General features: G+C 42.9%; 1 protein-coding gene across 2 annotated transcripts; it reads left to right on the top strand.

Annotated features, from left to right (window-relative positions):
• The first annotated feature begins 196 nt into the window (after window positions 1–196).
• Window positions 197–27,092, top strand: MYOZ1 (myozenin 1). Of its 2 annotated transcripts, XM_035137946.3 has the most exons (6): window positions 197–1,376; window positions 8,755–8,837; window positions 13,348–13,529; window positions 23,325–23,586; window positions 24,252–24,417; window positions 26,625–27,092. In XM_035137946.3, the coding sequence occupies exons 2-6, from the start codon at window positions 8,762–8,764 to the stop codon at window positions 26,854–26,856; spliced, it is 918 nt and encodes a 305-aa protein (XP_034993837.1). In that variant the 5' UTR covers window positions 197–1,376; window positions 8,755–8,761; the 3' UTR covers window positions 26,857–27,092. The 2 variants fall into 2 exon arrangements, with proteins under 2 accessions (XP_034993837.1, XP_034993838.1); XM_035137947.3 differs by lacking the exon at window positions 8,755–8,837 and having other exon boundaries at window positions 1,162–1,376.

Raw genomic sequence — 27,092 nt, 5'->3', positions numbered from 1 at the left:
GCCTCCAGGCACTCACACAGGACCTTCACCGCCTTCACTATTGCTTTGACATTTGCAGCTCTTGCTTGGCATGCCTTGTGCTTCCAGTCCCTTGCTTCCCTGTGTTTCTCTTAGGGCACCTCCAGACTGCTTAATATTTTGCGAGACATTTAGATTGCAAAAATTAAAGCAGTCTACCCTCTAGAGCAACAAATCCATTTTGAAAAAGAAATGGACTGTGGAAAGTGATGGGGGAACACTTTGAAAAGCACAAGGTAAAGGAATGATGAGCAGGACAGGACATAAATGCTCGTTGTTCTTGTACACCTTGTCTGCACCTCCATGCAAACAAATCAGAATGAATGCTCAATAAAGACAGGATATAAACTAACTTCTGTGTATGCTTTGTGCAAGCAAACCTGGATGAATGTTAAATAAATAGGTCATCCAGGGGGAGACCTCTATTCCCACAATCCTGCTTTTCTCCAGATTTCCTGACAGACATTCCTCTCAAGGAGTCAGGGTTGCTTCATGCCTTACTTCCCTGCTCTGAGGCTTTCTAAATGGAGAGGCAACTTATTAATGTTAAAAGTAAATTTAGAAGGTAAATAATTTCCCCGTCTGCTGCAAGTACTCATACTTCTGTTGGTAAAAGTAGGTGAACTGAAATGCAAAGTGTCTATTTTCTTCCTGCTTCGCGCACTGGAGAGTTGAAACAAGTACACTGAGTCACCACCATGCCAACGGCAGCAGAAGTGACACGTGGCACGGACATAGAGGGGCTGTGATCCTATTGCTCATCTGTGTTCTCCTCCGAGCCCCATAACCTTTCCACGCCCATTCATCTCACATAGCTGCCTGCCAAGTTCTGCAGAACTGCATGCCCCAACCAACCCATCTCTTATCAGCTTACAGCTGATTGCCCTTAAGTGCGTGATTTCAAACATATAATTCATATAGCTTTTCATGCAGGTAGCAGCAATGTTTACAACCCAGAGGAAGGAGAGTGATGTACAGAGCTGGTCCCCTGCTCGGTACCTGGCCCCAGGTTGAGGTAGCTGTCGTGGGAGTGCTGAGATGCACTTTTCTCTCTTCCCAGCCTTGCCTGGGCTGGTGCTATCTGAGACTCTTGGACTCCGAGATCCCGTTGACTATTAATAACCCCAGGATGTCTGTGTGAGCAGTGTCTCCAAGAGTCAAATTCGCAGCACTCCACATCAGCACTTTGTGCCGTGCAGACCCTGAGCAGGGAGTGTGTGGGCCCCTGGATACCCAGGGGGGTCAGGAAGAGCTACCAAGCCTCCTGCAAGACCAAGCAAGCGAAGAACGCCAGACACACCAAGGTCTGCTCTTGCTGCTGGAGGCTCTGTGGAGTGGCCTGTGCATGCGTGCCTGAGGTGAGTGCCTCCACAAGGTGATGGTGAGCCGGGAAAGGTAGCTAGGAGGGACGGGACATTAAGAGAGGGGGCAGAACAAATGGTGGAAAGTCTGCATTGCATTGCAGCATACTGCCTGGCGGTGGGGTGGGGGGTTAACAGGCAAAGTAGGCAGAAAGAAGTACTTGCACCTGTGAGCCTGAGACCCCTTTCCTCCCTAAACGCTCCCGAAACCACTAAATCCAGCGGACCCTCTTTCCTACACTAGAAAAGCAAAGTTCTGCTGAAGTCCCGCTCTTGGGGACAATGACCATTACAGAGATCCCTTTTTCTTGAAGCGATCCACTCAAAATTGTCACCGCTGGCACTGACAGCTTCAGCAGTTTTAAGTTACCATCCAGGACATTTGGGAAGGCTGCCAACTCTCCCGTTCCTTTCGTGGCCTTACTAAATGTCAAAATAGATCAGATCTTTCTCTTGGATGTATCTCAGTATACTGCACATAAGGGTGTTTCCTCCCATGTTTCCCCACTTACTAACTTATCCCACTAGGTAATAAATACTACAGCAGAAATTCTTTCCCATTCCCCATGAGGTCAGGTAGTAGCACCAATGCCTTGTCAGCTACCGGTCGTTTCTGCTCCTTTTCGCTATCACCGGAGCAGCTGTCCAGGGTCTTGCTGAAGTATTCATACGGGGCATTTAATTGGCACATCTACTGCCCTTGATTTGGAGATATACTCATTTGGCAACTACATGACATGGAGTTCACACTTGTTGGATGGATCCCAGTTAGAAAGAAAAGTGTGGAAATCAGTAAATAACTCCATTCCAGAAGACATTTTTTTGACCTGTAGGGTTCTCATCTGCTCTGGCCAAGGTGCTACACAGCAACAATCAGCCTTCACTTCTCACCTCAAACTGTTCAAAATGGAATAGAAAAAATACCATAAAAGCAGTTTTAAGATGAAGGAGCTCTAGCCCAGCCTGAGCTCTTGGGCTCAAATGAGGAATTACAGGGGGAAATGTGTTTTGTCTTTTGAGACAAGAGTAATGCTGTCCTTTGCCCTTGAAATCTAAGAATAATGAATGAAAAACCTTGCTTGCAATGGATACATTTCACAAATCCTCTCAGTTTAATGCTTGCAATTCTGTACTTTTAATCAGAGACTGGAGAACAGATGGCAGAAACAGCAGAATTTAGATGTCCAGCTAGCTGATTTCTTCTTCTGCTTTAAATAGAAGGTGCAATCAGCTCCGTGGACAGCTAGATTCTACCAGTTATGCCATCTGTCAAATAAGTCCTACCTATTTTTTTCATGGCTGAGAGTTTGGGGTGCAATTGCCAGAACTCTCCCACATAATTGTAAAAGCAAAACTGGAAGTCCAAAGGTGGTCTTGTTTTATTTTTAACCACTTCCACAGCCTTAATTTTAATGATGGATAGCAAATGAATGTAACCAAATTCATCTGTTAAATTCCCTGTCTCAGACACGAACACACATTCCTCAACTCGCCAAGGGAAAAACTGGAAGGCAAAAGGGTGAATTAGGATTTTGTGGTCAAATAATATCCCTGTGCTTTTGTTCCTACTGGTGTAAATAACTTCTGCATTAGCAAAAACAAAAGTAATGGAAGGGGTTTTCCTATGCAGTCGGTTTTTGAGAAAAGAAATTTCTAAGTTTCAAAATATTGTCCTATATCTATAATCAACTTTCAAAGTGTACAACAACAGATTAATTATCATTTTATTGCCTTATTATGACTAGGAATGGGTGAATAATTCCATTTTTGTTTATGTCAGTTTCTCATTTTTCCAATCTGAGTACAGTTCTCCACATTTCCATATCAGTTTTCATTTTTTAAAAAAATCTCATGAACACTACAAATTTCTCCTCGTAGACACATTTTTGTTTGCAATTTTTGCCTACCGCATTTTAGCAAAGCATTTTATTTTTCCCTAATAGTTCTATTTCTCCAAAAATGATGCATTTTTTAATGTTATTTTCACCGATATATCAATTTTTATGCATATTTTATCTCAGTATGTGCACTTTTGTACACATTGCTTGGCTGGCGAACTGCATTGCAAAATTCGGAGACGTGTGAATTTTGAACAGTTGCATTTCCGTTCACATATTGTTTCATAAAATGTGAATTAGGCAGATCCACCTTTGCTTGTGAACTGAATTGAACCTATAACTACCTTGTAGGAATGTGGCACATAGGTAAATAGATCCATTTCTACACGGTCTTTCAAAAATGTTGAGGTTCTCAAAGGCAAAATGCAGTATACAGAGACCAGAGCGGCTGCTAAGGAAACCAGAAAACACTGATTGGTGAGATTCTGGGAAACATATAAGAACATTTAAATTTCCAGTTAATGTTCATGATGTTCATGATTTGGGGGCAATGATTTGCTTACTTTAATGGAGGAACCCCTGCACAAAACCTTTGGCTAATATGGTGGCTGCTTGCTTCATGGGAGATGAGACACAATTTCTGATAGGATGTGAAAAATATAGGAAGGAGTGTGATGGCTGGGAGGATCACAGAAAGAGTTGTTTGCCCAGGTATGAAGTTGGCCAGTCTCTTTAGGCAGCCATATAGGGAGCAGCAGGAATAGGCCTGTAGAAGTGTGGGTACCATTGGCATAGGGAAATGTCAGAGGGATGACCTGGGTGCTAAATTTAGGCTGTTCGGTAAGAAATTCGGGACCTCCATGGTTGCTTTCTCTAAATAGACTTCTTGTTCCCAAATAGGAGCAGTAGGCCAATCAGAGGTTCTGATATATTAACAAGAAACCAGTAGTTCTAACAAGTAAATTTTTTTCTGCCATTAACAAAGGAATATTCTGTGCAGGAAAGAGATTACAAGCCAGCAATGAATTTAGAACTAAAACAGAATGGAACTGAGTATTATGATACAGAAACATTTGAAGAATGGGCGGCTTCCAACAAATACTTTAAAATATCACAGATTAAAAACTGCCTTTAGGTGTTTTCTAAATGTCAGGTAGTTGTTTATCCCCTTGACCTCCAATGGGAGGGCATTCCACAGGGCGGGTGCCACTACCGAGAAGGCCCTCTGCCTGGTTCCCTGTAGCTTCGCTTCTCGCAGTAAGGGAACCACAAGAAGGCCCTTGGCGCTGGACCTCAGTGTCCAGGCTGAACAATAGGGGTAGGGACGCTCCTTCAGGTATACAGCAGGCCCTGGAGGCCACACAAAAATTCCCACAGTGCCATTTCCTTTAATAAATTGGCAGCCCCCTATAGCTACCTTGAAGTTGGGGGTGGTGGTGGTGGTAGATCTAAATTATGGTTCTGCTGAGTCAAACCTAATTTGGCTCTTGGACAGGGAGAGAGAGATTAAAAATGTCTCTTAACAATTAAACCAGGCTTCCTCAACCTCTGCCCTCCAGATGTTTTGAGACTACAATTCCCATCATCCCTGACCACTGGTCCTGCTAGCTAGGGATCATGCGAGTTGTAGGCCAAAAACAGCTGGAGGGCCGAGTTTGAGGAAGCCTGAATTAAACTCACTGGGGTCTCCTGGTCAAATCATTACCTTCTCTGTCTAATCAATGAGACTACCACTTTCCTGAAGTTAAGCAGGGTCTAACCTCCCGGGAACCACATGAATGGCACTTCAGGTTCCATTACAGACATAGCTGTCAAGTTTTCCCTTTTCTCGTGAGAAATCCTATTCGGCATAAGGGAATTTCCCTTTTAAAAAGGGAGAACTTGACAGCTATGATTACAGAAGAACGGGTAAAATGCAAGTGTAATAAAATGACAGCAGTTGCGGTTGTGTGGGCAGCAGTTGCGGAATTCCCCTGGCCAGCTGCAAAGGATGGTGGGATAGTCCACCACCCCTAGATTTCAAATTGGCCATCAGATGGCCAGAGGGCCCAGCTATAAAGGCCAGCTGCATGCAAGTTTCAGACCGTATTCAGATCTGAGAAAGAATTTCCTGCAAACAAGATTGACCCTGTTTGGAGGTTTTGCCTCCCTGATAACAAATAGTTACCGTACAACTTTTGGCAGATTGGCAGATAAGGCATTGGGTGGAATCCTTTAATATCGGGTCGGTGTGAAGTGGTGCATCACCTCTAAACCAAACTGGAGCGATCGCAGGGTACTCCATTAGAAGGGGTTTAGTGAAAATCCAAGCATGGGCTACCTATGTAGACCCATGTTTTGAGGAAGTCCCATAATCTCAGGCACGACCCCACTCAAACATCTGCCATTCATCTGGAGGCTGAAATTGGATATGCACCCAATGGCTGAGCCAAAGCCTACCTACAACTATAATAAAAGTTGTGGTCCATTTAAAATCCCAGAATGTTTTCTTGTTGGGTTTGTTACACATAAACATTGCCTAGACCTTTGCTGCCTGCGTTGGGCGTCACTGTGAGTGGGTCCACTATAGCGATGCAGGCAAAGAGCATTTCAATGGAAAACAAGCAGAATTACATTTGAGTAGAAATATAGGATTGTGGTGCCAATGCAGAAGTTTGAGTACTGTCAAAAACTGAGGCGTAACTAATATAGTCATAATAGGCATTGCAAATGTACCCAAATGTTAGTGAGGTGATTATGAGGAATGTTGTTGTCGTTTAGTCGTGTCCGACTCTTCGTGACCCCATGGACCATAGCACGCCAGGCACTCCTGTCTTGCACTGCCTCCGGCAGTTTGGTCAAACTCATGTTCGTAGCTTCGAGAACACTGTCCAACCATCTCGTCCTCTGTCGTCCCCTTCTCCTAGTGCCCTCCATCTTTCCCAACATCAGGGTCTTTTCTGGGGAGTCTTCTCTTCTCATGAGGTGGCCAAAGTATTGGAGCCTCAGCTTCACGATCTGTCCTTCCAGTGAGCACTCAGGGCTGATTTCCTTAAGAATGGATAGGTTAAGAAGCTCTATGTGCTGTTTTTTTTAAAAAAAATCAATGCAAGAGAAAGGAAAGTGGACATATGCTGGACCTTTACCATTGGGCTACAAAATGTGGAAGTTTATTAGTGCATTTTTTTTCTGGTCATGTGTGCGGTGATGTTTCAGTGGGTGGTCCCTTTTGCCACACCCTTGCTTCCATTTGCTTTCCCCCAAGCACAACCTAATCATAAATTTAACATGCTAGACATATACACACACCCATGCACTTTGCCCCTTCTGTTCCCACCCCAATATATATTTTCCCCTGGTAGCTCCACTTGTAAGGAGCAGGTTTCACTCATTTCCCTCTTGTGTAACCTACACATATGGCTACGCATAGGCAGCCCAATGGAAGAATGGAAATCACTTAACTGTTGCAGTAGGGGGCTAATCCTGTCCCATGTTTGTCTTTATTTGTCCTGGCCTCAGCTAAGGGTATTTTGAGAGTAGGGAGGGTATATGTCTTACCAGCTGCCAGCTGTGCCTTTGACTGGGGATGTGGACAAAGTTTGCACTTTTTGAAATCGCTTACAAAATGTCACGCAATTTGGTGTTTTGCACCCTCAAGCACAGTGAGCGAGATTCTTCGAGCGATTGCAGGATTACAGTGCTCTGCGTGGTGGTAGTTCTTTTTTAAATGAAAAATCTTTTTTTCCATAATGAATTCTGCTATTTTAGCTTACTGTTATACAAGTAATCTCCTGGACATATGGCAAGTAGGGTGACTATTTTTAATTTTTAAAAAATATTCCCAGAAAAGCCTTTGGGGGGGAGATGTTCCCAAAGAAAGCTAAACAACTTCGACCCCCAACTTTGTCTGGATTTCCACTTTGGGGGATATGGCAGCCCTAAAAATATGTAAGATTATGTAAACCAAAGCCATGCTAGAATTTGTGGCTGGGATTCATGTTGAGAAACAGATGTCAAAGTTTTTGAAAACAATTATAAATTTTGTACAATTTATTTTTTACACTTTTTACAACAGATGTATCACATTTATAAAAGAGAAGAAGGTGTAAAGTGGGATGGGTTCTATAACTTGAGAAAAATGAATGAAATAAGACAACATCACAAATCGCATCGTTATTGATAACTGAAACCAGAAAGAATAGAACATTGATAACTCAAGTGAGAAACACATGGGGACACATATTGCAGACTAACCTGCATCTTTGGAATACCTGAAACAGCCAGAAATTGTTAGTGACAGAGCTAATTTTTTTGCTCAAACCAAATCTGCCCATTTACCAACATACATTTTCTTGAGCACAATATAGATACACCCATTGTTAAAAACAAAACACTTCAGAGAAAAGCACCAATAACTAACCTTATTCTGGTGCAATGTAGATGTGACCTTTTTTAAATAGCTAGGCTTTTAAGTAACATATTTAAGTAATAAATCTGATAATATGTAAACTAATCATCAGATTACGTTTGTGCCATACAGCATGTTGTATCAACTTCTATTAAACATTGTTGATCAGGTCTTTAACAATATACTGTATCTGGAACATTTATATGGTCCAGTGTTAGAAGAGACTCTTCCTTAGCTTCTTTGGCCTAGAAATTAATAAAGAGGCTTCCTGGTCTTTTCTGTCCTCAGGGACATGCCACATTATCAAATTATTTGTTTTCATTTACTTTCCAAGTCTGCAGCCTACACAGTTATTTTACTGAATAAAATCTCCTGCATAGCTTATTCATCACTCAATTTTGTTTGTTGTTTTGCTACATCCTTCTGTATATTATAATAATTAATGAATATAGTTCTCTGTACTGAGGTGACTCGTCTGTAGACCAGAGATCTAGGTGAACCTCAACGAACCTCAAACATACCCAGCAGCTGGGTACCAAGTCATGAAATTCTTGTTGGTGATTATTATTATTATTATTATTATTATTATTATTATTATTATTAGTCACCCATCTGACGGTTGCCCCAGCCACTCTGGGTGGCTCCTAACAAAATACAGTAATAAAAACTCAGTAAAACACTAACCATTAAAAACTTCCCTGTACAGATCTGCCTTCAGATGTCTTCCAAAAGTCATATAGCTATTTATCTGTTTGATATCTGATGGGAGGGCGTTCCACAGGACGGGTGCCACTACTGGAAAGGCTCTTTGCCTGGTTCCCTGAAAATTCACTTCTCGCAGTTGGGGAACTGCCAGAAGTGATTACTGAAATTGGCCAAAACTGCAAAATACACAGCCAGAATGAAAAACAGGTCATGTGCCATCATTGTTCCTTAGAGTTTGCTGGGGCTAGGAAAGATTCCAGAAGCATCTGTGTAGACTGGCCCATTTTGTCTTGAGAGAGGAAGTTGGTAGACACTTTTTCTATATATGCCAGAAGGGGGAAGGGATTAGCAAACAAAATAAAACTTAATCATGAAAGAGGCAACAGCTCTTTATTTAACCTAATACGAATGAGAAGTTCATTTACACTATTCTATTCTTGTACAGAAACAGCATGCCTCTTGCAGGAACCCCGGCTCCCAATAAGAAGAGAAAGCCTACTAAACTCATTTTAGAACTAACACAAGAAGGTAAGATATACATGCACCTGATCGCAGACATAAAATCCTCTCTGGGCACTTCCTCCCTAGAATATCTGTGGAGTGCCACACAGAAGCCCTTCTCTATGGAAATGAAGAGTCACGGGTGGTTAAGTTACGGCTTATGTAGAAGGACTACAACAGTCTCCTGCGTTCTAGAATATTCACAGGGCCAAAGGGCTTTCCCCAAAGAGCCAAACTGTATGTGATGATGTTTAGTTTTTTCTTTTTCTTTTACAAGATGGAACCCACAAGCAGAAGAATGGCACAGTGAGGGACGCAATGACTACCCATATTTTCCCAGCTGGGGAGAAAATATGGATATTTATTGGCATTTCTCACTGCCACTGATGTTAAGACCTTAGATTTCAAGCAGCACTGCAGCAGCAAAGGTTATTTAGATATACACACTGACAAATGTGCCCCTCCTGCACTACACACTGAAAACAGTATTATGCCACTTTAAACAGTCATGTCTCGCCACAAAGAATCCTGGGAACTATAGTTGGTTGGTTAAGGGTTTTGAGAGTTGAAAGGAGACTCCCTATTTCCCTCACAGAACCACAATTCCCAGAGTTCGCTGGGAAGAGGGATTGAGTGTTAAGCCACTCTTGGGACTGCAGCTCAGAGAACTCTGGGGACTATAGCTCTATAAGAGGAAATTGGTCTCCTCACAACTCTCAGCATTGTTAGAAACTACAATCCCCATGATCCTTTGAGGGCATCCATGACTGTTTAAAGTGGCATAATACCACTTTAAAGGTACAGTACAAACAGGGCGGTAAAGAGTCGGGCAAGAAGTTCATCGTTTAATCATCTTGCTTTGACTGGAAAACAGGCATGGCTTTATTCTGAATCTCTAGTTCTTTGATTTGTTGGTGGGGGGGGGTGCAGAAATATACTTGCACAAGCAAGCCTCACAAAGCTCTGATTCAGTATAGTAAATGAACGGCAGCACCTTGGCTGAAATGCTTCAGTATTGCTTGAAACCTTGTCGCATGGCCTCCAGCATTCTGTGCACATAGTTTATCAGCACAGCAGCCACAGCAAGTGACTGCTGGGGTTGGGATATGAACAGCTGTGACCTAAGAACCATGGGGGGTGTTAACAGTGGCACAAATTTTAGGACCAGGTGGCCATCAAGTTTAGGGCCTCAAGCATATGCAGAGCTCAGACTCTGCAAGGTGAGGGAAATGGTGTTACTCCGATTGTGTGGTGTATAACTGGGCTCATCCCAGCTCTGTACTGCGGAAACGTCAACAAAATCACAGAGGTTCCATTGTTACGGTTCTCATGGTGGATTCCTGCTGAAGAAGCAACAATTGAATCCCCTACAGTTGTTACTGTTACACTAGATGCCATGAGAGGCAACCAGGATCGCTGGCTTAGAAATGAAATGTTAACAGCCTGTTTTGTTTGTTTGTGTTTGCATGTGGTTGGGAAAATTAAATAAAGACATTTCCTTTAAAAAATGGCAAAGACCAAAATTTGGGATCTGTATGTTTCTTGGTGTCAGGGCTAGCGCACATTAGAATTTCTAATGAGCATAATTTGCCAACTTCTGTTTGGATTAGGATGGAAATCATCAAAAGAAAAGAAAAGAAACAGAGATAGAGAGACTAAGAATTCTGCTGCCAGGTGTGCAAATGCCATGCCCATCTACACATGCTTGGGTCAAACATCTGTTCTGACAATGACCCATAGAGATCCGTCCTTTTGCTCTGTCTTTTGACACCTGGTATCTGCTGTAAACGGTGAAAGTGGACATGGCGAGAGAGTTCAGATCTCCACTTCATAGAATAAGCAACTGAGGACGACAGGTTGGCATGAAGTAATTTTAGTTCGTAGGCTAGTGCAATTGCTTCTCAAAGGTAGCGCCAACCCTGCTTAATGCCACCTGAGTGATATTGCCATTAACTGAGAAAGAACCATTTGTCTGTGACAGCTGGTAGCGTGTAACTCCTGCTTAAGATGGGTAAAGTTGTAGGGTGAGCAGAACAAAAAACTGAACATGTTCGAAACTCATTGGTGCTTGCTAAGCAGAACAGATAGAAGTAAACATGGTTAAGATTCTAAATGTCACTTACGGGATAGCCAGAGGCAATGTCAACGTTGTATAGATACTTTCTTCCAGTGCAGGGCATCTCTGCTCTGCACATAATAACACACATGACACAGCCCCTTCCCACCACCTCAAACTTATTGCTTAAGCTTGGCTGGTGATGGCTTCTTTGCTACTGCTCTTCCTCCTCCTCTCTAGCTCTCAGGTAATCTCACTCTCTTTCTACTTCCTCCTCCTGCAAAATTGTCTCAACCTCATTCCCTTTATGTCCTCCTTCGTCCCTTCCACACCCATTAATTCTGATAACCTGGATCCAGAAGTCCCACCCTTGTTCTCTCCTTGCTCAACTGTTTGGTATTCATGTCACTCCAGCTGTTCTGGGCCTGCCAGGGTCCCTCATCCCCTTGGCTCTACACTTCCCTGCTCTCTCCTGGCTTGGTCTATCCCTCGTCTTGACTCCTTGTGGTCCTCCACTTGCGCTCCAACCCCACTGCTTCTGGAACACAACCATGGTCACCATCCCCTGGCCTTCCACAGGGAGAAAACAACACACAGTTGCTGAAGAAATAGCAGATAACAAAACCTTGTCTGTTATTTCCCCCTTCGTTGGAAGATCATAATAACTGCTTTTGATATGGCAACATGTGGCTTTTCTGGTCATACTTCTTACATGAAAGAAACATGACTGGAAAAGGTACCATTGTGTGCATTACATGTAACAAACGGTTTGCAAGGACACACAATTTGACATCAATGATGTAGGAATTTTTACAGGGCAAGATTGAGGATTTTTGTGTGTGTCTTTTCGGTGATTAGTAACAAGATGGTGGCCACTCAAGACCATTATTTGCTTCTTCATTTATTTACTTATTACACTCATTTCCTTTAGCAATAATACTTGCAAGGTAGTTTACATAACAAAATAACAATGCTAATAATAAAATAACAATAAAACTATAACTGAAACCAATTTAATCAAAAGAAACATACCCACAGTAATATATACCTGAGTCAGGAGAAAACATGCACAAAAGTGTTGTAAAATAGATGACATCAGTGTTATTTTTTCGAGAAAAATTGGTGTTGAAACTCACAATGAACACTTCCCTCATTCTCGCAGAATGGCAATGGCGCCCACCTGACAGGTGCCAGAACTGAGTTCTGGAGAGTTCCAGCTGAAAAAAACACACATTAATAATGCATTCAGAATCTATTTAAAAGCAATGAGAGTTCTCACATAAGGGGGTTCAACCATAGCAGAGCTGCTCCTAAAAAATCCCTGCCCCTGTGTCAATTCATCTAATCTTTGCTAATGATGGGTCAGAGAGCAAGGCCTCAGCAGCTGGTTTTAATGGCAGAGGTAAGTTTGTGTTTGAAAGGTTCAAATAACCTTTCAAAGGTTAAAACTAGCAGTGAAATGGCTCATTGTTACCCAGCATAGTCGTGGTACAGAGTCAATAACTGCCTTGTTCCTCTCAGCAAGCTGGAGGGCCAAAATTTGAACCAGCTGCGATCTCTGAACTGTCTTTAAAAGCAGCTCCACTTGGAAAACATAATTGTAGCCCAGTCTAGTTGCAACCTGTGCACTGTGGAGGCTGGTACATCTGGGTGAATGGGGGCACTGCATCATCGGTCTTGCCCTCAGCCAGCTGCCACCGGTTTCTTCCAACCACTCCAAGGGGTGGCATTGCCTGTCTACGTCCTCCTCCTCCTTAGTGTCAGTACTACCTTTATGTAACTCAACAAGGAGGAGTAAGGTGACTAAATCCCAACTGTCATTGGCTCTGGTTCCACCTACTGCAGATTTATTTAAAAGGCTGTGGGGATCATACCCTGTTAGAAGCAACACAGGTTAGGGCAACAACACGGTAGGCCGCAAACCTTCAAGCAGTCTCAGGAAGCGAACGCTTGAAACCTAACTGGGCGGTATACCATGTACACTCATGATACAGGGGAAATCAAAGTCAGAGTGGACTCAAATGATTTTTATCTGCAAAAAGTATCGAAAACCTGTCACAACAGGCCACTGATAGCTCCATCAGCTGCTCCCTTGGGCTTGGCTGCAATAAAACCTTCACCACCGAAAAAGGTCAGCTGCTTGGCACTGTGCAAATGTATGTTCCCAAGCCTACATTTTGCCAATATTATGGGAATGGAATCAATTACACAATATTTACAGAAAGGGAAGAAGGGTGCTTACCCCCACCAGCACATGTAGATTCTTACAATCCTACCACCCAGGTCATTTAAGTTCTTCTTACCTGTTATTAAATTATCAAGGGCCCATAATTTCCCTTCAGAGAAGGCCAATTCCACCAGTCATACTTTATAGGCTTTTTGTTTTTTTAACTGCTCTGGTTGCACTGGTTTGGAGGAATGAAGAAAGAGGTCAAAATGTAGGTTTCTTGTAGTTGTAACATTGTCCTTGTTGTTCTTCAGTCATGCCACAAGAAGGGTCCAAGCTGAACCTGGGGAAGAAGATCAGCATCCCCAGGGACGTGATGCTAGAAGAACTCTCTCTCCTCACCAACAAGGGATCCAAGATGTTCAAACTTCGTCAGCTAAGGGTAGAGAAATTCATATATGAGAACAACCCAGATATGTTCACTGACAATTCTGTGGTAAGTATAGAAAAGTATAGAAATGTGTGGTTAATTGCATTTGTCCATGGCCATGCTGATCATAGACGAAAAAGAATACCTAGATGGTTGTATGCTGTCAAAAGTGCCCAAAGGCAGGGCCGGCTGTGGTTCTTGGTGAAGTTTGTTTTTGTGCCTATATAAAAGCTGGCCCTAATACAAATACTGATCTTCAAATTAGGTGTATACCTCCATACAAATGCATAGTAGTTAATAATAACACTCTTTTTTGGCAGCACTGCTGCTGAATGATTGGATATATTCGGGAGGGGGCATTTGAAATCATTTGGTAAACCAGATCAGGCCCACAGCTCACCAGAGCAGTTTTGGGTTAGTAGGTTGGATTGAGATATAAGACATCCAAATTCAAATTCCTGCTGTCAAGCTCATTTGAACGGACTCAAGCTGGTCAGTCCCTCTCATCCTAGCCTACGGTACCTGATCTTTTGAGGATAACATGGAACAAGGACCTCTTGTCTAGAGGATGAGGCAGAAAAGCAGGTCACCGTACTATCTCCCTCGTATAATAATGTTCCAATAATATTGCTTACCTACTTCTGCAAATTGTTTGAAGTTCCAGGGGCAGTCACTATAGGAACTATTTACTTGTGAGGAGAAAGTACTGGAGATGTGTGGCATGTTTTTGGTGGTAGATGTTTATTTATAAATATACATACATAGAGATCTGACAACTGTGTTCCCACATAGGAGTCTAAAACAGAGCAAGGGACCCCAAAACAAATATAATCTACCTGCTGTCCTGCCCCTGCTAAGAACAGACCCAGGTTCCCTTGCTCCCAGGCAAGGTGCATAAAGCCCAAGGCTAGGCAAGTTATTTTATCACCTGAGGCAGAAAATCCTGCGAGTGCCTCTCCTTGGGAGTAGAAATACAACAACAGGAACAATTTGCTGATCTTTCATGACTCTCAAAATTAGTTGCCCCACTATGCCAAATGTTAGGGCTGGCACTGCAACTGCAAAGGATGATTACCATTCAGAAGTAAGAAAGCCACATCAGTTAAGAACAACATCATACATATATGTTTTAATATACATTGTTAATATACATGATGCTATAAAAGATTGCTTTTATTCTTGAATTTGACTCACTGTGTTTGAAGTTGCTTTTCGAAGCATACAAAGAGAAACACATAGGTTATAATGAAGCAAATGACCCTTCCTACCATTTTAAATATAGCCAAAATAGTTTAATAGACCCGGGGTCTGTTTTTCAACCCAAAGGGCTGTAATTCCTCGTGGGGAGCCTTCCAGAGGCTGCATGCCAGGGGGAAATCCAAAGCATGTGCTGGATTCACATGTTGCCCTGTTCTGCATATTGTGATATCTTCCTACATATTACCTAGACCCTAAGTTTTGCAACCAAACTGAGGAAGCAAGAGATAGTGGCATGGCAGAGCTTTGCTGCTCCTTCTCAGGCCACTAACTTCCATGTGGCAAGCAAATAAGGTTCTAGTCTTTCCTCCATATTTAAGTGCTAGGCCTTGGACAAGGGCAGCTTTTTCAAGCTACATGCCAACCAATAATTGCTGGCCTGCCCACAGACCAGAGGCGTAGTGTGCAGGGGCACAGGGGCAATTGCCTTGGGTGCAACGTTGTTAGGGGTGCAAAATTTCAACACTCAGGGCTGCCTCAAAACAGCTGTGCGCTTCTGTCACTGGAATCTGTTGTAAACAGCTTCTCCATGCAAACCAGGAAGTGGCCTTTCCAGACAACAGAACAACTCTTCTTATCTCTGAGACTGCCATCTCCTGGGTGACACAGATGCTGTTAGGCAGTTGAATGCACATGCATACACTGTCCATTTCCTTCCCTCCCTCCTATCCCCCCTCTGCACCTTCGAGGCCCCGGATGCTGGCAACCCATGCTATGCTGCAGACCACCCCTGGACTCCCACAGGACCTATGGGTCCAGGACAGTGCCAGAGGTTGGAGTTCCTAATTCAGGATCCCCAACACCATGCAGACACCATTAGTGGTGCATACAGGTCGCAGACATGATCACTGACTGGCTTTATTTTCAATGGCTGTTGTTTTTAGCAATATTGGGGTACATAAAGGTAAAGGTAAAGGGACCCCTGACCATTAGGTCCAGTCGTGACCAACTCTGGGGTTGCGGTGCTCATCTCACATTATTGGCTGAGGGAGCCGGCGTACAGCTTCCAGGTCATGTGGCCAGCATGACAAAGCCGCTTCTGGCGAACCAGAGCAGCACATGGAAATGCCGTGTACCTTCCCGCTGTAGCAGTACCTATTTATCTACTTGCACTTTGACGTGCTTTCGAACTGCTAGGTTGGCAGGCGCTGAGACCGAGCAACATGATCTTACCCCATTGTGGGGATTCAAACCGCCAACAAGCCCTAGGCTCTGTGGTTTAATCCACAGCACCACCCACATCCTATTGGGGTACATACCCTCCAACAATTCCCCAATAAAAATAGGTACATTCTATTCAACAACAACAACAACAATAATGGTTATAGCCCGCCCATATGACTGGGTTGCCCCAACCACTCTGGGTTGCTTCCAACATATATAAAAACATAATAAAACATCAGAAATTAAAAAACCTCACAATACAGAACTGCCTTCAGATGTCTTCTAAAGGCTGTATAGATACTTATCTCCTCGGCTCTGGGAGGTCACATAACTTCATACCCTCCCACATTTCTCCAGTGAAAATAGGAACATTCTAAGGAAAAGCAAGACATTCCGGGATCAAATCAGATACCAGGGCAGCTTCTGTAAAGACTGTCTCTAGAAAATAGGGACACTTGGAGGATGTAGGGAAAGGTTCAGGGTTCAGAATCTGAGGTGGCCTCTCACTCCTGACATAGGAGATGAAGGCAGCAATTCTATGAGTCTGTCCTAATGAGCATAGGGAGATTTACTTCTAAATAAACATGTACAGAATTACAACAAAACACCTCACAGGTATTATTTTAACTCTTTATAGATTTTTTTTAAAATGTCACAGGTAAGGGCAGGGTTGCTTATTATCAGCATTATCACAGGTTCCAGCCATTAGCTGGAGTGACATGCAAAAAAACCAGATCCTTGTAGCATGCAGTGCTTGTCATGGATATATTGGGGGGGGGGGTGGCATTACTTTCCCAGCAACTGTGAATAGTGGTTTGAGTACTGGGGGAATGTAGTTCCCAAACTATCTGACAGGCTATTTGAGGAAAGGCGTTTGACTCCCTTATAACAACTTACTAATTACAGAGGATTTCAGCTTCCATGTACAACACAACATGGATTTGGAGAGGTGTTAACTTCCCCTGTTTCAAACTAAAGACTCCTTTCTACGAGGGCTAAGGACAGTGACTGAAGGCGAGTGACTGTAACTCCAGACGTGTTGTTAATAACATAGACTGCAAGCATTTTGGGAAGCTCTTCATCAGGGAGGTGGAAATAGAAACACACATGGTGGTCTCAATCATTCCCTTTAGGGCACACTGAAAAGAGCTTCATGGCATCTCCCCAACTCAGCAAGCCTCCTCCCCCAGTGACGTCAGGACCTTGAGATGCCTAGCAGTTCCATCTCCCTGAGGTGGATCGTTTTTCATTGCCTAGTTCTTCTGAAGCACATATAGAAATGCTGGAACTAAAGAGAGCCAAAGCGCCTTGCGGCATCAGGAAAGTTGCTGCTATTGGGACTTCCATGTGAGGCACCTGAAGGGCACACAAGTGGAGTTCTTTCTTGTTGAAACAGAAGGCTTAGCCTGCACCAAACTTGAAGGTGCCCTCTGGGGTAGCCAGGCTATTTGGTGACTAACTCAAGCCACTTTGGGCAAATGTCCAAAGGACATCAGCATGCATACCAGCCTTTAGTGTGCAGTAGGCATGCAGCTCCTGTGCCTTGGGGTCATTTTGGTCCTATATTAAAATGTTCCAGGCATTGAAAGCAACAACAAAACAAAAGTGAAATGTATGAAAATGCCCTTCGCTGATGTCTGAAGCAGCTACTTTTTACATGAGCTGCACCACACTCGGTCTTGTGTCCCGCTGCAATGAGCAGTGTACTCATGGGGTGATCAAAGTTCATTAATACCTCACAGAACAGGAATGAGCCATATCACATTGTCACTTTGCCAGGATAAACATTTTCTAATGCCCCAACCAAACCATTGCCCTCCCCATCTCTTCTACCCCGCCCCCCTCTGTGTGTGTGTCTGATAAATTGAATGTGCACACATCTACTTTCTCACTTGTCTTCTTCACTAGATATCTCATATCTCATCTCTACCATTCCCTCATTCACTAGCCTCCCAAGCTTGCAGAAATATAGTTGTTTTGCAAATATATTGTGTGTGTGCGCGTGTGCGTGCGTGCGTGTGGCAAGCATTTCTTCCCTTGGCTTCGTGTTCTGTGGATGGAATTACTCATTTGCTCATTTCCATACCATTTGCCTGTATTAAAGGTATTATGAATGGGGGAAACCTTTCAAGATTCACCAGTATCTCTTATTATTATGCCCAGATATTTATTAATGGGAACACCAATTGCACTGCCGATATTAACCCTAAGAACTAACTTTTTCGCTTTCAAAGAAAGAACACTTTAAATAGCGTTTCTGAAGTGTGCATGCACACGAAAGCTCATACCAAAATAAAAACTTAATTGGTCTTTAAGGTGCTACTGAAGGTATTTTTTTTATTTTACTTCGACCCAGACCAACACGGCTACCTACCTGTAACTGTTCACCTGTCTGTTCAATAATTAGAACCAGGTGTTACTGGATTGTTGGGGGAATGAGAACTCTGTGTAAGATGATGAACAGTGTGGAAAGAAGAAATAGGTAACATTTTCCCTTGCCCTCACACAATGCTAGAACTCAAGAGCCCCTTTCAGCCACTTCATATTAGGGTTAAATATTTATTTAAAACATACAAGGGGGAGCCTTGGATACCAGCACATTGTCTGAACCTGCATTCCTCTCCCCATAACTCTCTTTGAGTAGAAGGGTAAACCTGTGAAATGAGGAACCTAGGGAACTCATGGGTGGGGTGTCATCGCACATTTCAGAACCTCTGGGTTCCAAAATGTGGCAGGAGCCCTGACATGATGGCTAGGAGTGTTAGTCGGCAGGATGTAAATTCAGAAAAGACAAAAATAAGGACTTATTTGCACAATCAATGTATGCAATCCATTGTCCCAAGATGTAGCAAATAGCCACTAGTTTGGATGCCTTTAATTATTACTATATAAATTTGTGCAAGATAGGTCTCACAACAGCTGTTGTATCCATGATCAATTGGTCCTTCATTGAATATATTGATGAACAGCCCATCATATTATCCCTTTTCTGTTGCCTCTGAACAAAACATACCTATAGCTATTGCAGACAACACACGTCCACATGCCATATGTCTCACCCCATTATGTCTTCATAATGCCAATATGGGTCATAATCCTGCTGGTGTCCCCCAAAACCAGTCTCTCCCAATAATTTTTCATAATTAATGCATTTTTCTATGTACAAACATCTAAAACGACCTGATGCATCAATACCCTTTTTTCCCTTTGCCTATTTTCTGATTGGCATCGTTCGCTCATGATTTTGCCTAAAGCACAGAGAAGACTCCTTTTTTGGACTTTTGTCTCTCCCTTCCACCAAGCCTGGTGTTTTGGTTTTGTTAGCCCTTCTTTGCTAGGCCTTTTCAAGTCACCATCTGAAGATTCCCTTCTTAATTGTACTCAGCTGGAGCTCATCTGTCCCCAGAACACTTGGTTTTTTGCTGAACAGCAGCTCTATCCACACTATCTATTTAAACTATCTATTTAAAGCACAACACATTGCTTAACAAACTACAGTTCCCAGGATTCTTTCTGGGGCGTACTTCAAATGCATGGGATGTGTGTGTGCAGCTGTAGAAAGGCCCCAGTGGAAGGGAATGTTCCAGTTTACTGTACCAGATAAGCGTGTCAGATTTCGAGCAGGAAGACCCATGTTTAAATCCCTGATCAATTATGAAGCTCTGGGGCAGTCACCAGCTCCCAGACTATCCAACTAACATAGTAGTTGCAGACCCTCCAAGTGTCCTTATTTTCCAGGAGCAGTCCTGGATTTACAGAAACCAGTTTCTGATATGATCCCGGAATGTCCTGTTTTCCCTTAGGATGTCCCTATTTTAATAAGAGAAATGTTGGAGGGTATGAAGACATCTGAAGGCAACCCTGTTTAAGGAAGTGGGTTGTTTTTTAATGTTTAATTATTCATTATGTTTATATATCTGTTGGAAGCCGCCCAGAGTGGCTGGGGCAACCCAGTAAGATGGACGGGGGTAATAATAATAATAATAATAATAATAATAATAATAATAATAATAACGGAATACTATTATTGAATCAACTAACCGTATTTCCATTGGAGAAATGCTGGAGGGTGTGCAAGCAAAGAATATGTGCTTTTAAATATCCCACAGGCCAGAAACTAAACAACTGTTTCAAGGGCGGGTGAACAAGACTGCATCCGTACAAAGATGCAGAGAACAAAATTAAGGAAGTTGTTTACCAACCCATATATATCTCATTGAATGGGACCTCCATCTACCATACGATATACCCCATGACTTAGGAGCAGAATCATGTGGGCATCTCCATTTGTTTGATCACCTGCATCCTTCCGTTCCTTTGATCCTCTTGTGACAAGGCTGGCAAACTTGTCATCCTTCACCTTCCATCCTCCTTGACCACTGGCCATGCTGACTGATGCTGCTCTGTGGCCTCTTTTGGTAGGAATATGTGGTCAAAAGAGTTTCTTTACTATGTGCCTAGAAATTAGGATTGTTCTGTATGGGACATTTTGTGATAGAGGCTACAGTATTGATGTTATTGTGTAGCTGAGTTAGATCAGTGCCCAGGGATTCCCCCTTCTTCACTCTCATCTACCCTCACCCCCTGCTCAGTCCGGCTTTCCATTCTCCTTCTCGAAGGCAACCACCAAACTTTTGAGCTGTCTGTAGAAAATCCAGGTGGCGCATGATTGGATCTCAGTAACTGAAATGCACTGGATGCATTTCACTGCATGTGCACTGACTATTTTGTACTGCAAGCACCACTAAATACCACCAGTTTATGTGCATGTGATTGTTTCAAATTGTGGGCATAGCCAGGCATTTCAGAGGATCAATTGTGGCTTTGTTAAGAGTGGGTGCTTTTTGCTAGCTCCTTTTGCTGGATAAGCACAAGGCTGGGGCGCCCATAATTTTGGTAAGCGCTCGCAGGGACTTTAGCCTGGCAGAAGAGGAAGCAGATGCAAGGGAGGGAAGCAGCCCAGATGGTTGTTGGCGGCTGGAGTTTAGTGAGAAGCTGTGCTGAGGAATTGCCTACCTGCAGATGTAGGCATCACCGTCACATGTTCACCCTTCAAGTTGACTGGCCTCCTGAACTCAGAAACCAGTTGCAGATTTCAGTTCGCATTTGTGCCACTCCATGCTTCCCTGTTTAGTACGGGAAGAGACAGCCCTACCAGCCGCAGCCTCCAGCTCCAGGCAGCATCAGAGATGAAATCTTCGTGACTCGGATTCTCTTCCTCTTTTCCTCTCTCCCCCTCTCAACCCCCAATCCCATATTTCCTAACATTCAGAGGGAATTCATTCTCCTTGTTCTTAAAATGGGAAATTTATATAGGCAAGGGAGGGAAGGAGATTCCCCAGAGCTCTGTCAGTTTAGTTTGCTGTTATCTCTCTGTTTTATGATTTGCACAGGCTGCCTATGTGATTACTTAGTTTTTTTCCTGCAAAATGTATTTAGTGAAGGCAAATAGCTGGATAATATGAACATCATCTACCTAGTTAGCGCACAGATTGCCTGTTGTTGGCAAAAGTCAAAATGACTTGCTGGGATTAGCTACATGTAGAAGGGAAAAACACCCAACAAATCTGCATGCAGATGGCATAGCAGAGGTGTTTGTTTTTAATGATGGGGTGAAGAAGGGCACCCTACTGATCAACCTCTCTCAATGCTATTTCTACAATTTTCAGAATTGGTGGAGGAGGTTCCCTTAGATGTCAATTAAGCTGCCAACCAATCAATGCCATACACTTGTATGATTTTTTTTGCCCAAACCCAACTCTAAGTTTGTAGGTAAACTTGACTAAGTCAAGTTTAAAATTGCAGGTAGCCTTGGTACCTTAATTTCCCCCCTTTCCTAGCACGTCTTCTCCTGCTAGTATGCATTATTTGTGTCTTAAAGGTAAAGGTAAAGGGACCCCTGACCCCTGACCATTAGGTCCAGTCGTGACCGACTCTGGGGTTGCGCGCTCATCTCGCATTATTGGCCAAGGGAGCCGGCGTATAGCTTCCAGGTCATGTGGCCAGCATGACAAAGCCGCTTCTGGCAAACCAGAGCAGCACATGGAAACGCCGTTTACCTTCCCGCTGTAGTGGTTCCTATTTATCTACTTGCATTTTGACGTGCTTTCGAACTGCTAGGTTGGCAGGAGCTGGGACCAAGCAACGGGAGCTCACCCCGTCACAGGGATTCGAACCGCCGACCTTCTGATCAGCAAGCCCTAGGCTCAGTGGTTTAACCACAGTGCCACCTGGGTCCCCATTTGTGTCTTAGTTGTGCCTTTTACCGCCCGTTACATCTTGAGTGCTGCCCAGTACTGCAACAAAGGGCACTTTGTCCTAACAATCTAGTTCTCAGAACCTAAATTATTGTTATTTCTTAATTATTATCATTATTATTAATTAATTAAATTTGTATCATCCGAAGATCACAGGGCGGTTCACAATTTAAGTAAACCTAGCAAAGATACAGAGACTCTTACCAGTTGCAGTTCTCACTGATATTCCTTTCTAATATTTTATTTTATCTAAATAATTTATATGCTGCTTAACTACAAGACTCTCTAAGCAGTTTACAAAGATAACCTTGAGGTCACCCAACCATCCCTGCCAACGCATTTACACCTATGGCATAGCTGCTCACAGGGTGGATTTGATTTAAATCAAATCGATTTAAATCATGATTTAAATCACTAGTCAGTAAGACTTGATTTAAATCATTTTTTTACAGAAAGACTCATTCTTTCTGGTATAATCTTAATATTTACAACCAGATTAAGGTTTCATTTTTGGAATAATAATTTTTCAGAGTAGTTTTTACAGCTATATCAAAAATTACTGATTTGGTTATACTATTAGAAATACATAGACTGATAATTATGAAATTATTGGGAGGTTTAATGTTAACTGTTTATAATTGAAGAGCGTTTCTGCTGTACTTTATTGGAAGGAGAAAAACAATCATTTCCTTAATAACAATTTAAACAATTTATTTAACTATAACAATAACATTATAGCATATGTATCCATGTTTGTTAACTGATGTGGTTAAGCAATTTTTAAAAAACCAAAACCAAAACTTAGACTGAGTTTTAGCACATATGAATAATTTAACACATCCTTATTTCCTGATTTGGACTATAATGTAACTTAAATAGAAAACTTTCTTTAGAAAGATTTTTCCTCCAAAAGCATTTTTTTAAAAATTCCAATTTAAAAATGAAAAAAATGGATTGATTTTTATCCACCCTGCTGGCAGCAATAGGGCCCAATAAGAATTTTGTTAGCTGGAAATAGGTGTAATGAATCTGCACCTTAACATTCACACTTATTTCTCTCTCTCTCTCTCTCTCTCTCTCTCTCTCTCTCTCTCTCTCTCTCTCTCTCCCTCCCTCTCCCTCTCCCTCTCCCTCTCCCTCTCCCTCTCCCTCTCCCTCTCCCTCTCCCTCTCCTCCCTTCCAGGATCATTTTCAGAGATTCATCCCATCTGGGGGACAATATGGAGTTGATTCTCACGGTTATTCACACAGCGGTGGGAGGATGGTGGGCGGTGTAACTGTAGGGCAGTATGGATCCAGTAAACTGCAATACCCTCCTGTTCCTCCTCCGAAACCTGGGAGCAAAGGTGGAGCTGGAGGAACAGGAGCAGGCCACGCCGAGGGATCTGCTGGCACAGGGGGAGGCGTGGACGGTAGCGGAGGAAGTGACACCACTGGCGGGAAAGGCAAGTATCTGTGAGCATATTGCATTATACACACACACACACACACACACACACACACACACACACAAGCTTAAGTGAGGAAAGATGCCAGGGTTTGGGGGCTATTGCTCCAGAGATCGAAATACGTGTTTCAGCTGAGCAAGAAGCAATCCGAATCCCGCCTTTTGCATTATCTTTCCCCAAATCTGGATACCCCTGAGTCATAAAACATTCAATTGTTTATGCTTCCTGGTCCAGGAAACTGACACGTTTGCAGACATTTCAGCATCACTGAAAGACGGGTTGGGTATAAATAATAAAATTATTATTATTATTATTATTATTATTATTATTATTATTATTATTATTATTATTCCAACTACTAACTTATTCCAGCTGCATCCAAATAAATGATAATGTGGCACTCTGGTAAATTCATGCAGAATGGCACAACTTGCGTAATTTATTCTGAATGGAGGTTTTCTTATTCTTTGGTACAGAATTTGGATTTTGTTTGAAGCAACCTATTGCCACCTTTTGACTTGATAATTCATAACATTTATCTACCCCTTTGGCATTATTTTATGTGTTCCTCTGCTTTGCCTAAAAAATTAACCTAATCATCTGTTGTTGTTGTTGTTGTTGTTGTTGTTGTTGTTGTTGTTGTTGTTGTTGTTGTATTTCAGGTGATAGCAAAGGTGGAAGTGGGAAGCATGTCTCCATTTTTAAGACCTACATCTCTCCGTGGGAAAGAGCTCTAGGCATGACCCCACAAGAGAAAAGTGAATTCACAATTGACCTCCTTTCTTATGGCTCCAAAGCAGACCTCTGCCGTTATAAATCTTTCAACAGGTAAGGGGAAACTTTTGATATATTGTTGGAGGCTGACAGTGGATGTGAAGAAAGACTATTGCGAGTTAAACGGAAAACGGATTTGTTCTGGAGCTTCAACAAAAGGAAGTAAGATCCTCATATTAGGAAAAAAGACCCTTTTCCCTTAAATGCAAGGGATATGAGCTGTTTGGTTATTAGGGAAGTTGTGAGTACAAGACAAAATAGCCAAGGTTTGTTGATACTGGAAATCCCTGTTCCCTGCTAAGACTGAAACAGGCTCTGGTTCCACCCATTGTGTGAAGCCACGGGGTAGACCTGAACCACATGCAAAATGGCATTTTGGTTTCTTCCAAATCAATGATCCTATAAACTGAGAAGGGCTGGGTAGAGAAGATGCAGAGAGTATACACACGAAGAAAGATGGAAACTGACAGGGAGTTGTTACGAGGAAATCTGCACAACAAAGTGGCAGGGGAGGGTACATTGAATGTGGATGGTACAACAGCAGGGAAAGATATTTGTTTGTTTGTTTATTCAGTTTCTATACTGCACTGCCTTTCATCCGGGGATCACAGGGCTGATTACAGAGGCATACTTGGGGGGGAGCACACGAAACTGGCCTCCACTGGGGGCATAGGCCCAGCCCCCCCCAAAGGAATCACCTATCAGATTGTGGAGAGTGTGACGCATATGTGTGTGTGCTGTTGTGGCAAGATCAAACATGAGATAAGGTTCTTTTCCGTCTCACACTGTGGCACAAAGGCATGTGGTAATGTGATTTTTTTTAAGGGAGAGAGTGCCGATACAGTCCCTTGCCCAGGGTGCAAAAGACCCTAGGTACACCTCTGGTGGTTAACTGTGTAAAAACACAAAAATACATAACATAGTAAGAAACAAAAACAGTAACCACCACAAACAGTTTAATTAGACAAAGGGGAAGAGGAAGTCCCCCCCCCCCAAGGCATGTAACAATGGCACCAAGTGACTCTCCCTTGGGAGAGCATTGTGAGACATTGCTTTTCCTGGAAGCAGGAAATTAAATCTGGAAGCAGAATTAAAACAATGATTCCATGGGGCACAATATTATGTTATATTATCTGACAAGGCTTGTCCCCTTGACCAAGATCCTTCTATCATGTGTACTCAGAAGTAATTCCCATTCAGAAGAAGTCCTCTGCTTCTTCCTTCCAGTTCCAACCCCTAGTTGCTTTCTGTTCAGCACCATACAGCAGTAGTAATTAATTGCCCCACAAAGCATTTGTTTCCCTCTCTCATGGGGCAGGGGAGGCTTTCATTTCTATGTAATTAAGGGGAAGCTCATCACTGCACACATCTTGAGCGACCTAGAAAGCAATGGGAAAGAGAGTGAGGACACTTCTAATGAAAGATACAGTAGCCCTGAAAGGCCTCAACAGCACTTTGCCAATTCAGACTAGACCAGCTGGTGCCGCAACTGCATTTTAAGTGGGGGGAAGTTTGCCACAAATTGGGTCTGCAAAAGGATAGCAGGATCACACACACACACACACACACACACACACACACACACACACACACACGACTGGAATGCTAAGGGTTGGCAATAGCATCATCAGACTTCTCTGTAAAAGGGGAGGGAAGGGGCAAATCAGTTTATATTTGTTACAAAGCTCTGGTTTTCTAGGATGCAGTCATGTAGAAGACATGGGGTAAGCCAGACTGGTGTTCTCTACCTGACACAACCACCTTCCCTTTTAAATGAAATTCTGATTGTTTAACATTATGATCAAACACAATCTGCACTGTGACATCATTATTTTCTGATGGTTGTTTTCTTTGACACTTTGAGATGAAGCCTGCAAACCTTCAATACATTTATTAACAAAGATTTTGTCCCCATGTTGATTTGTTCATACTTCCCTATTTTGGAATGTCTTTTCTTTTTTTGTAGGGTGGAACGGAGAAGTGGTTTTTCTGCCCACTGTGTCTCCATTCCAAATCTCCCGTTTATGCGTAGCTGTTTCTCATTCCCCTGCCCTTCCTTTCCTTTCCAGGGTTCAGACATGTTTTGCTTTGGATAGCTGAGAAATAAAGCTAAGCATCGTCATTATCTAAGTAGTGGCTGAGTTGGCTTTGTCCCCGGGTCACGTATAGCTAGGGCTTCCCTATGCACCCAACTGTCAATACAATTGTCCCTGGTGCTGAGGCTAAAACCTTGATTGCCAATTCAATCTACTTCTCCTTAGGACTGCAGTGCCTTATGGGGGATATGAGAAGGCAGCCAAGCTGATGACCTTCCAAATGCCCGAATTTGATGCTGGCCCTTTGGTACCTGAACCTATCATTGTGTGCAACCAAGAAGTCACCAATAGACCGTCTTTCAACAGAACCCCGGTACCCTGGCTGGGGTCTGGAGAGCCTACTGAATACACCATTGAAGTGAATGTGCCAGTTGCAGGTGAAACAGAAGAATTATAGAACCTTCCTTTGCCGCCCCCACCTTTCTGTATCTGCCCACATGCAAGTCTGTTACAAGGAGCTGAAAAATGCACTTCCAGTCCCAGAGATTCCTAATCTTTGTCCTTAGAACAGCCAAGTTCCCACTAGGTTCTCAAACATATCTTTGCTGTGGTATTTATCCATATCAGAGGTAGAAGAAGGAAAGCACTAAAGTAGGAAAGAAGAAAGAGAGATGGTGTGGGGAGTGGGGGGGG

This window comes from Zootoca vivipara, chromosome 5 (assembly GCF_965207765.1).
Source record: "Zootoca vivipara chromosome 5, rZooViv2.hap1.1, whole genome shotgun sequence".
NCBI lineage: Eukaryota > Metazoa > Chordata > Lepidosauria > Squamata > Lacertidae > Zootoca > Zootoca vivipara.
This window is presented reverse-complemented; position numbering and strand designations above follow the sequence as displayed.

Excerpts from the sequence above, each read along its gene's own strand:
- MYOZ1 (XM_035137946.3), top strand. The coding sequence starts at position 8,762 with ATGCCTCTTGCAGGAACCCCGGCTCCCAATAAGAAGAGAAAGCCTACT. Across the intron at positions 8,838-13,347 it reads TTTAGAACTAACACAAGAAG|TCATGCCACAAGAAGGGTCC; the intron begins GTAAGATATACA and ends GTTGTTCTTCAG. Across the intron at positions 13,530-23,324 it reads TGTTCACTGACAATTCTGTG|GATCATTTTCAGAGATTCAT; the intron begins GTAAGTATAGAA and ends CCTCCCTTCCAG.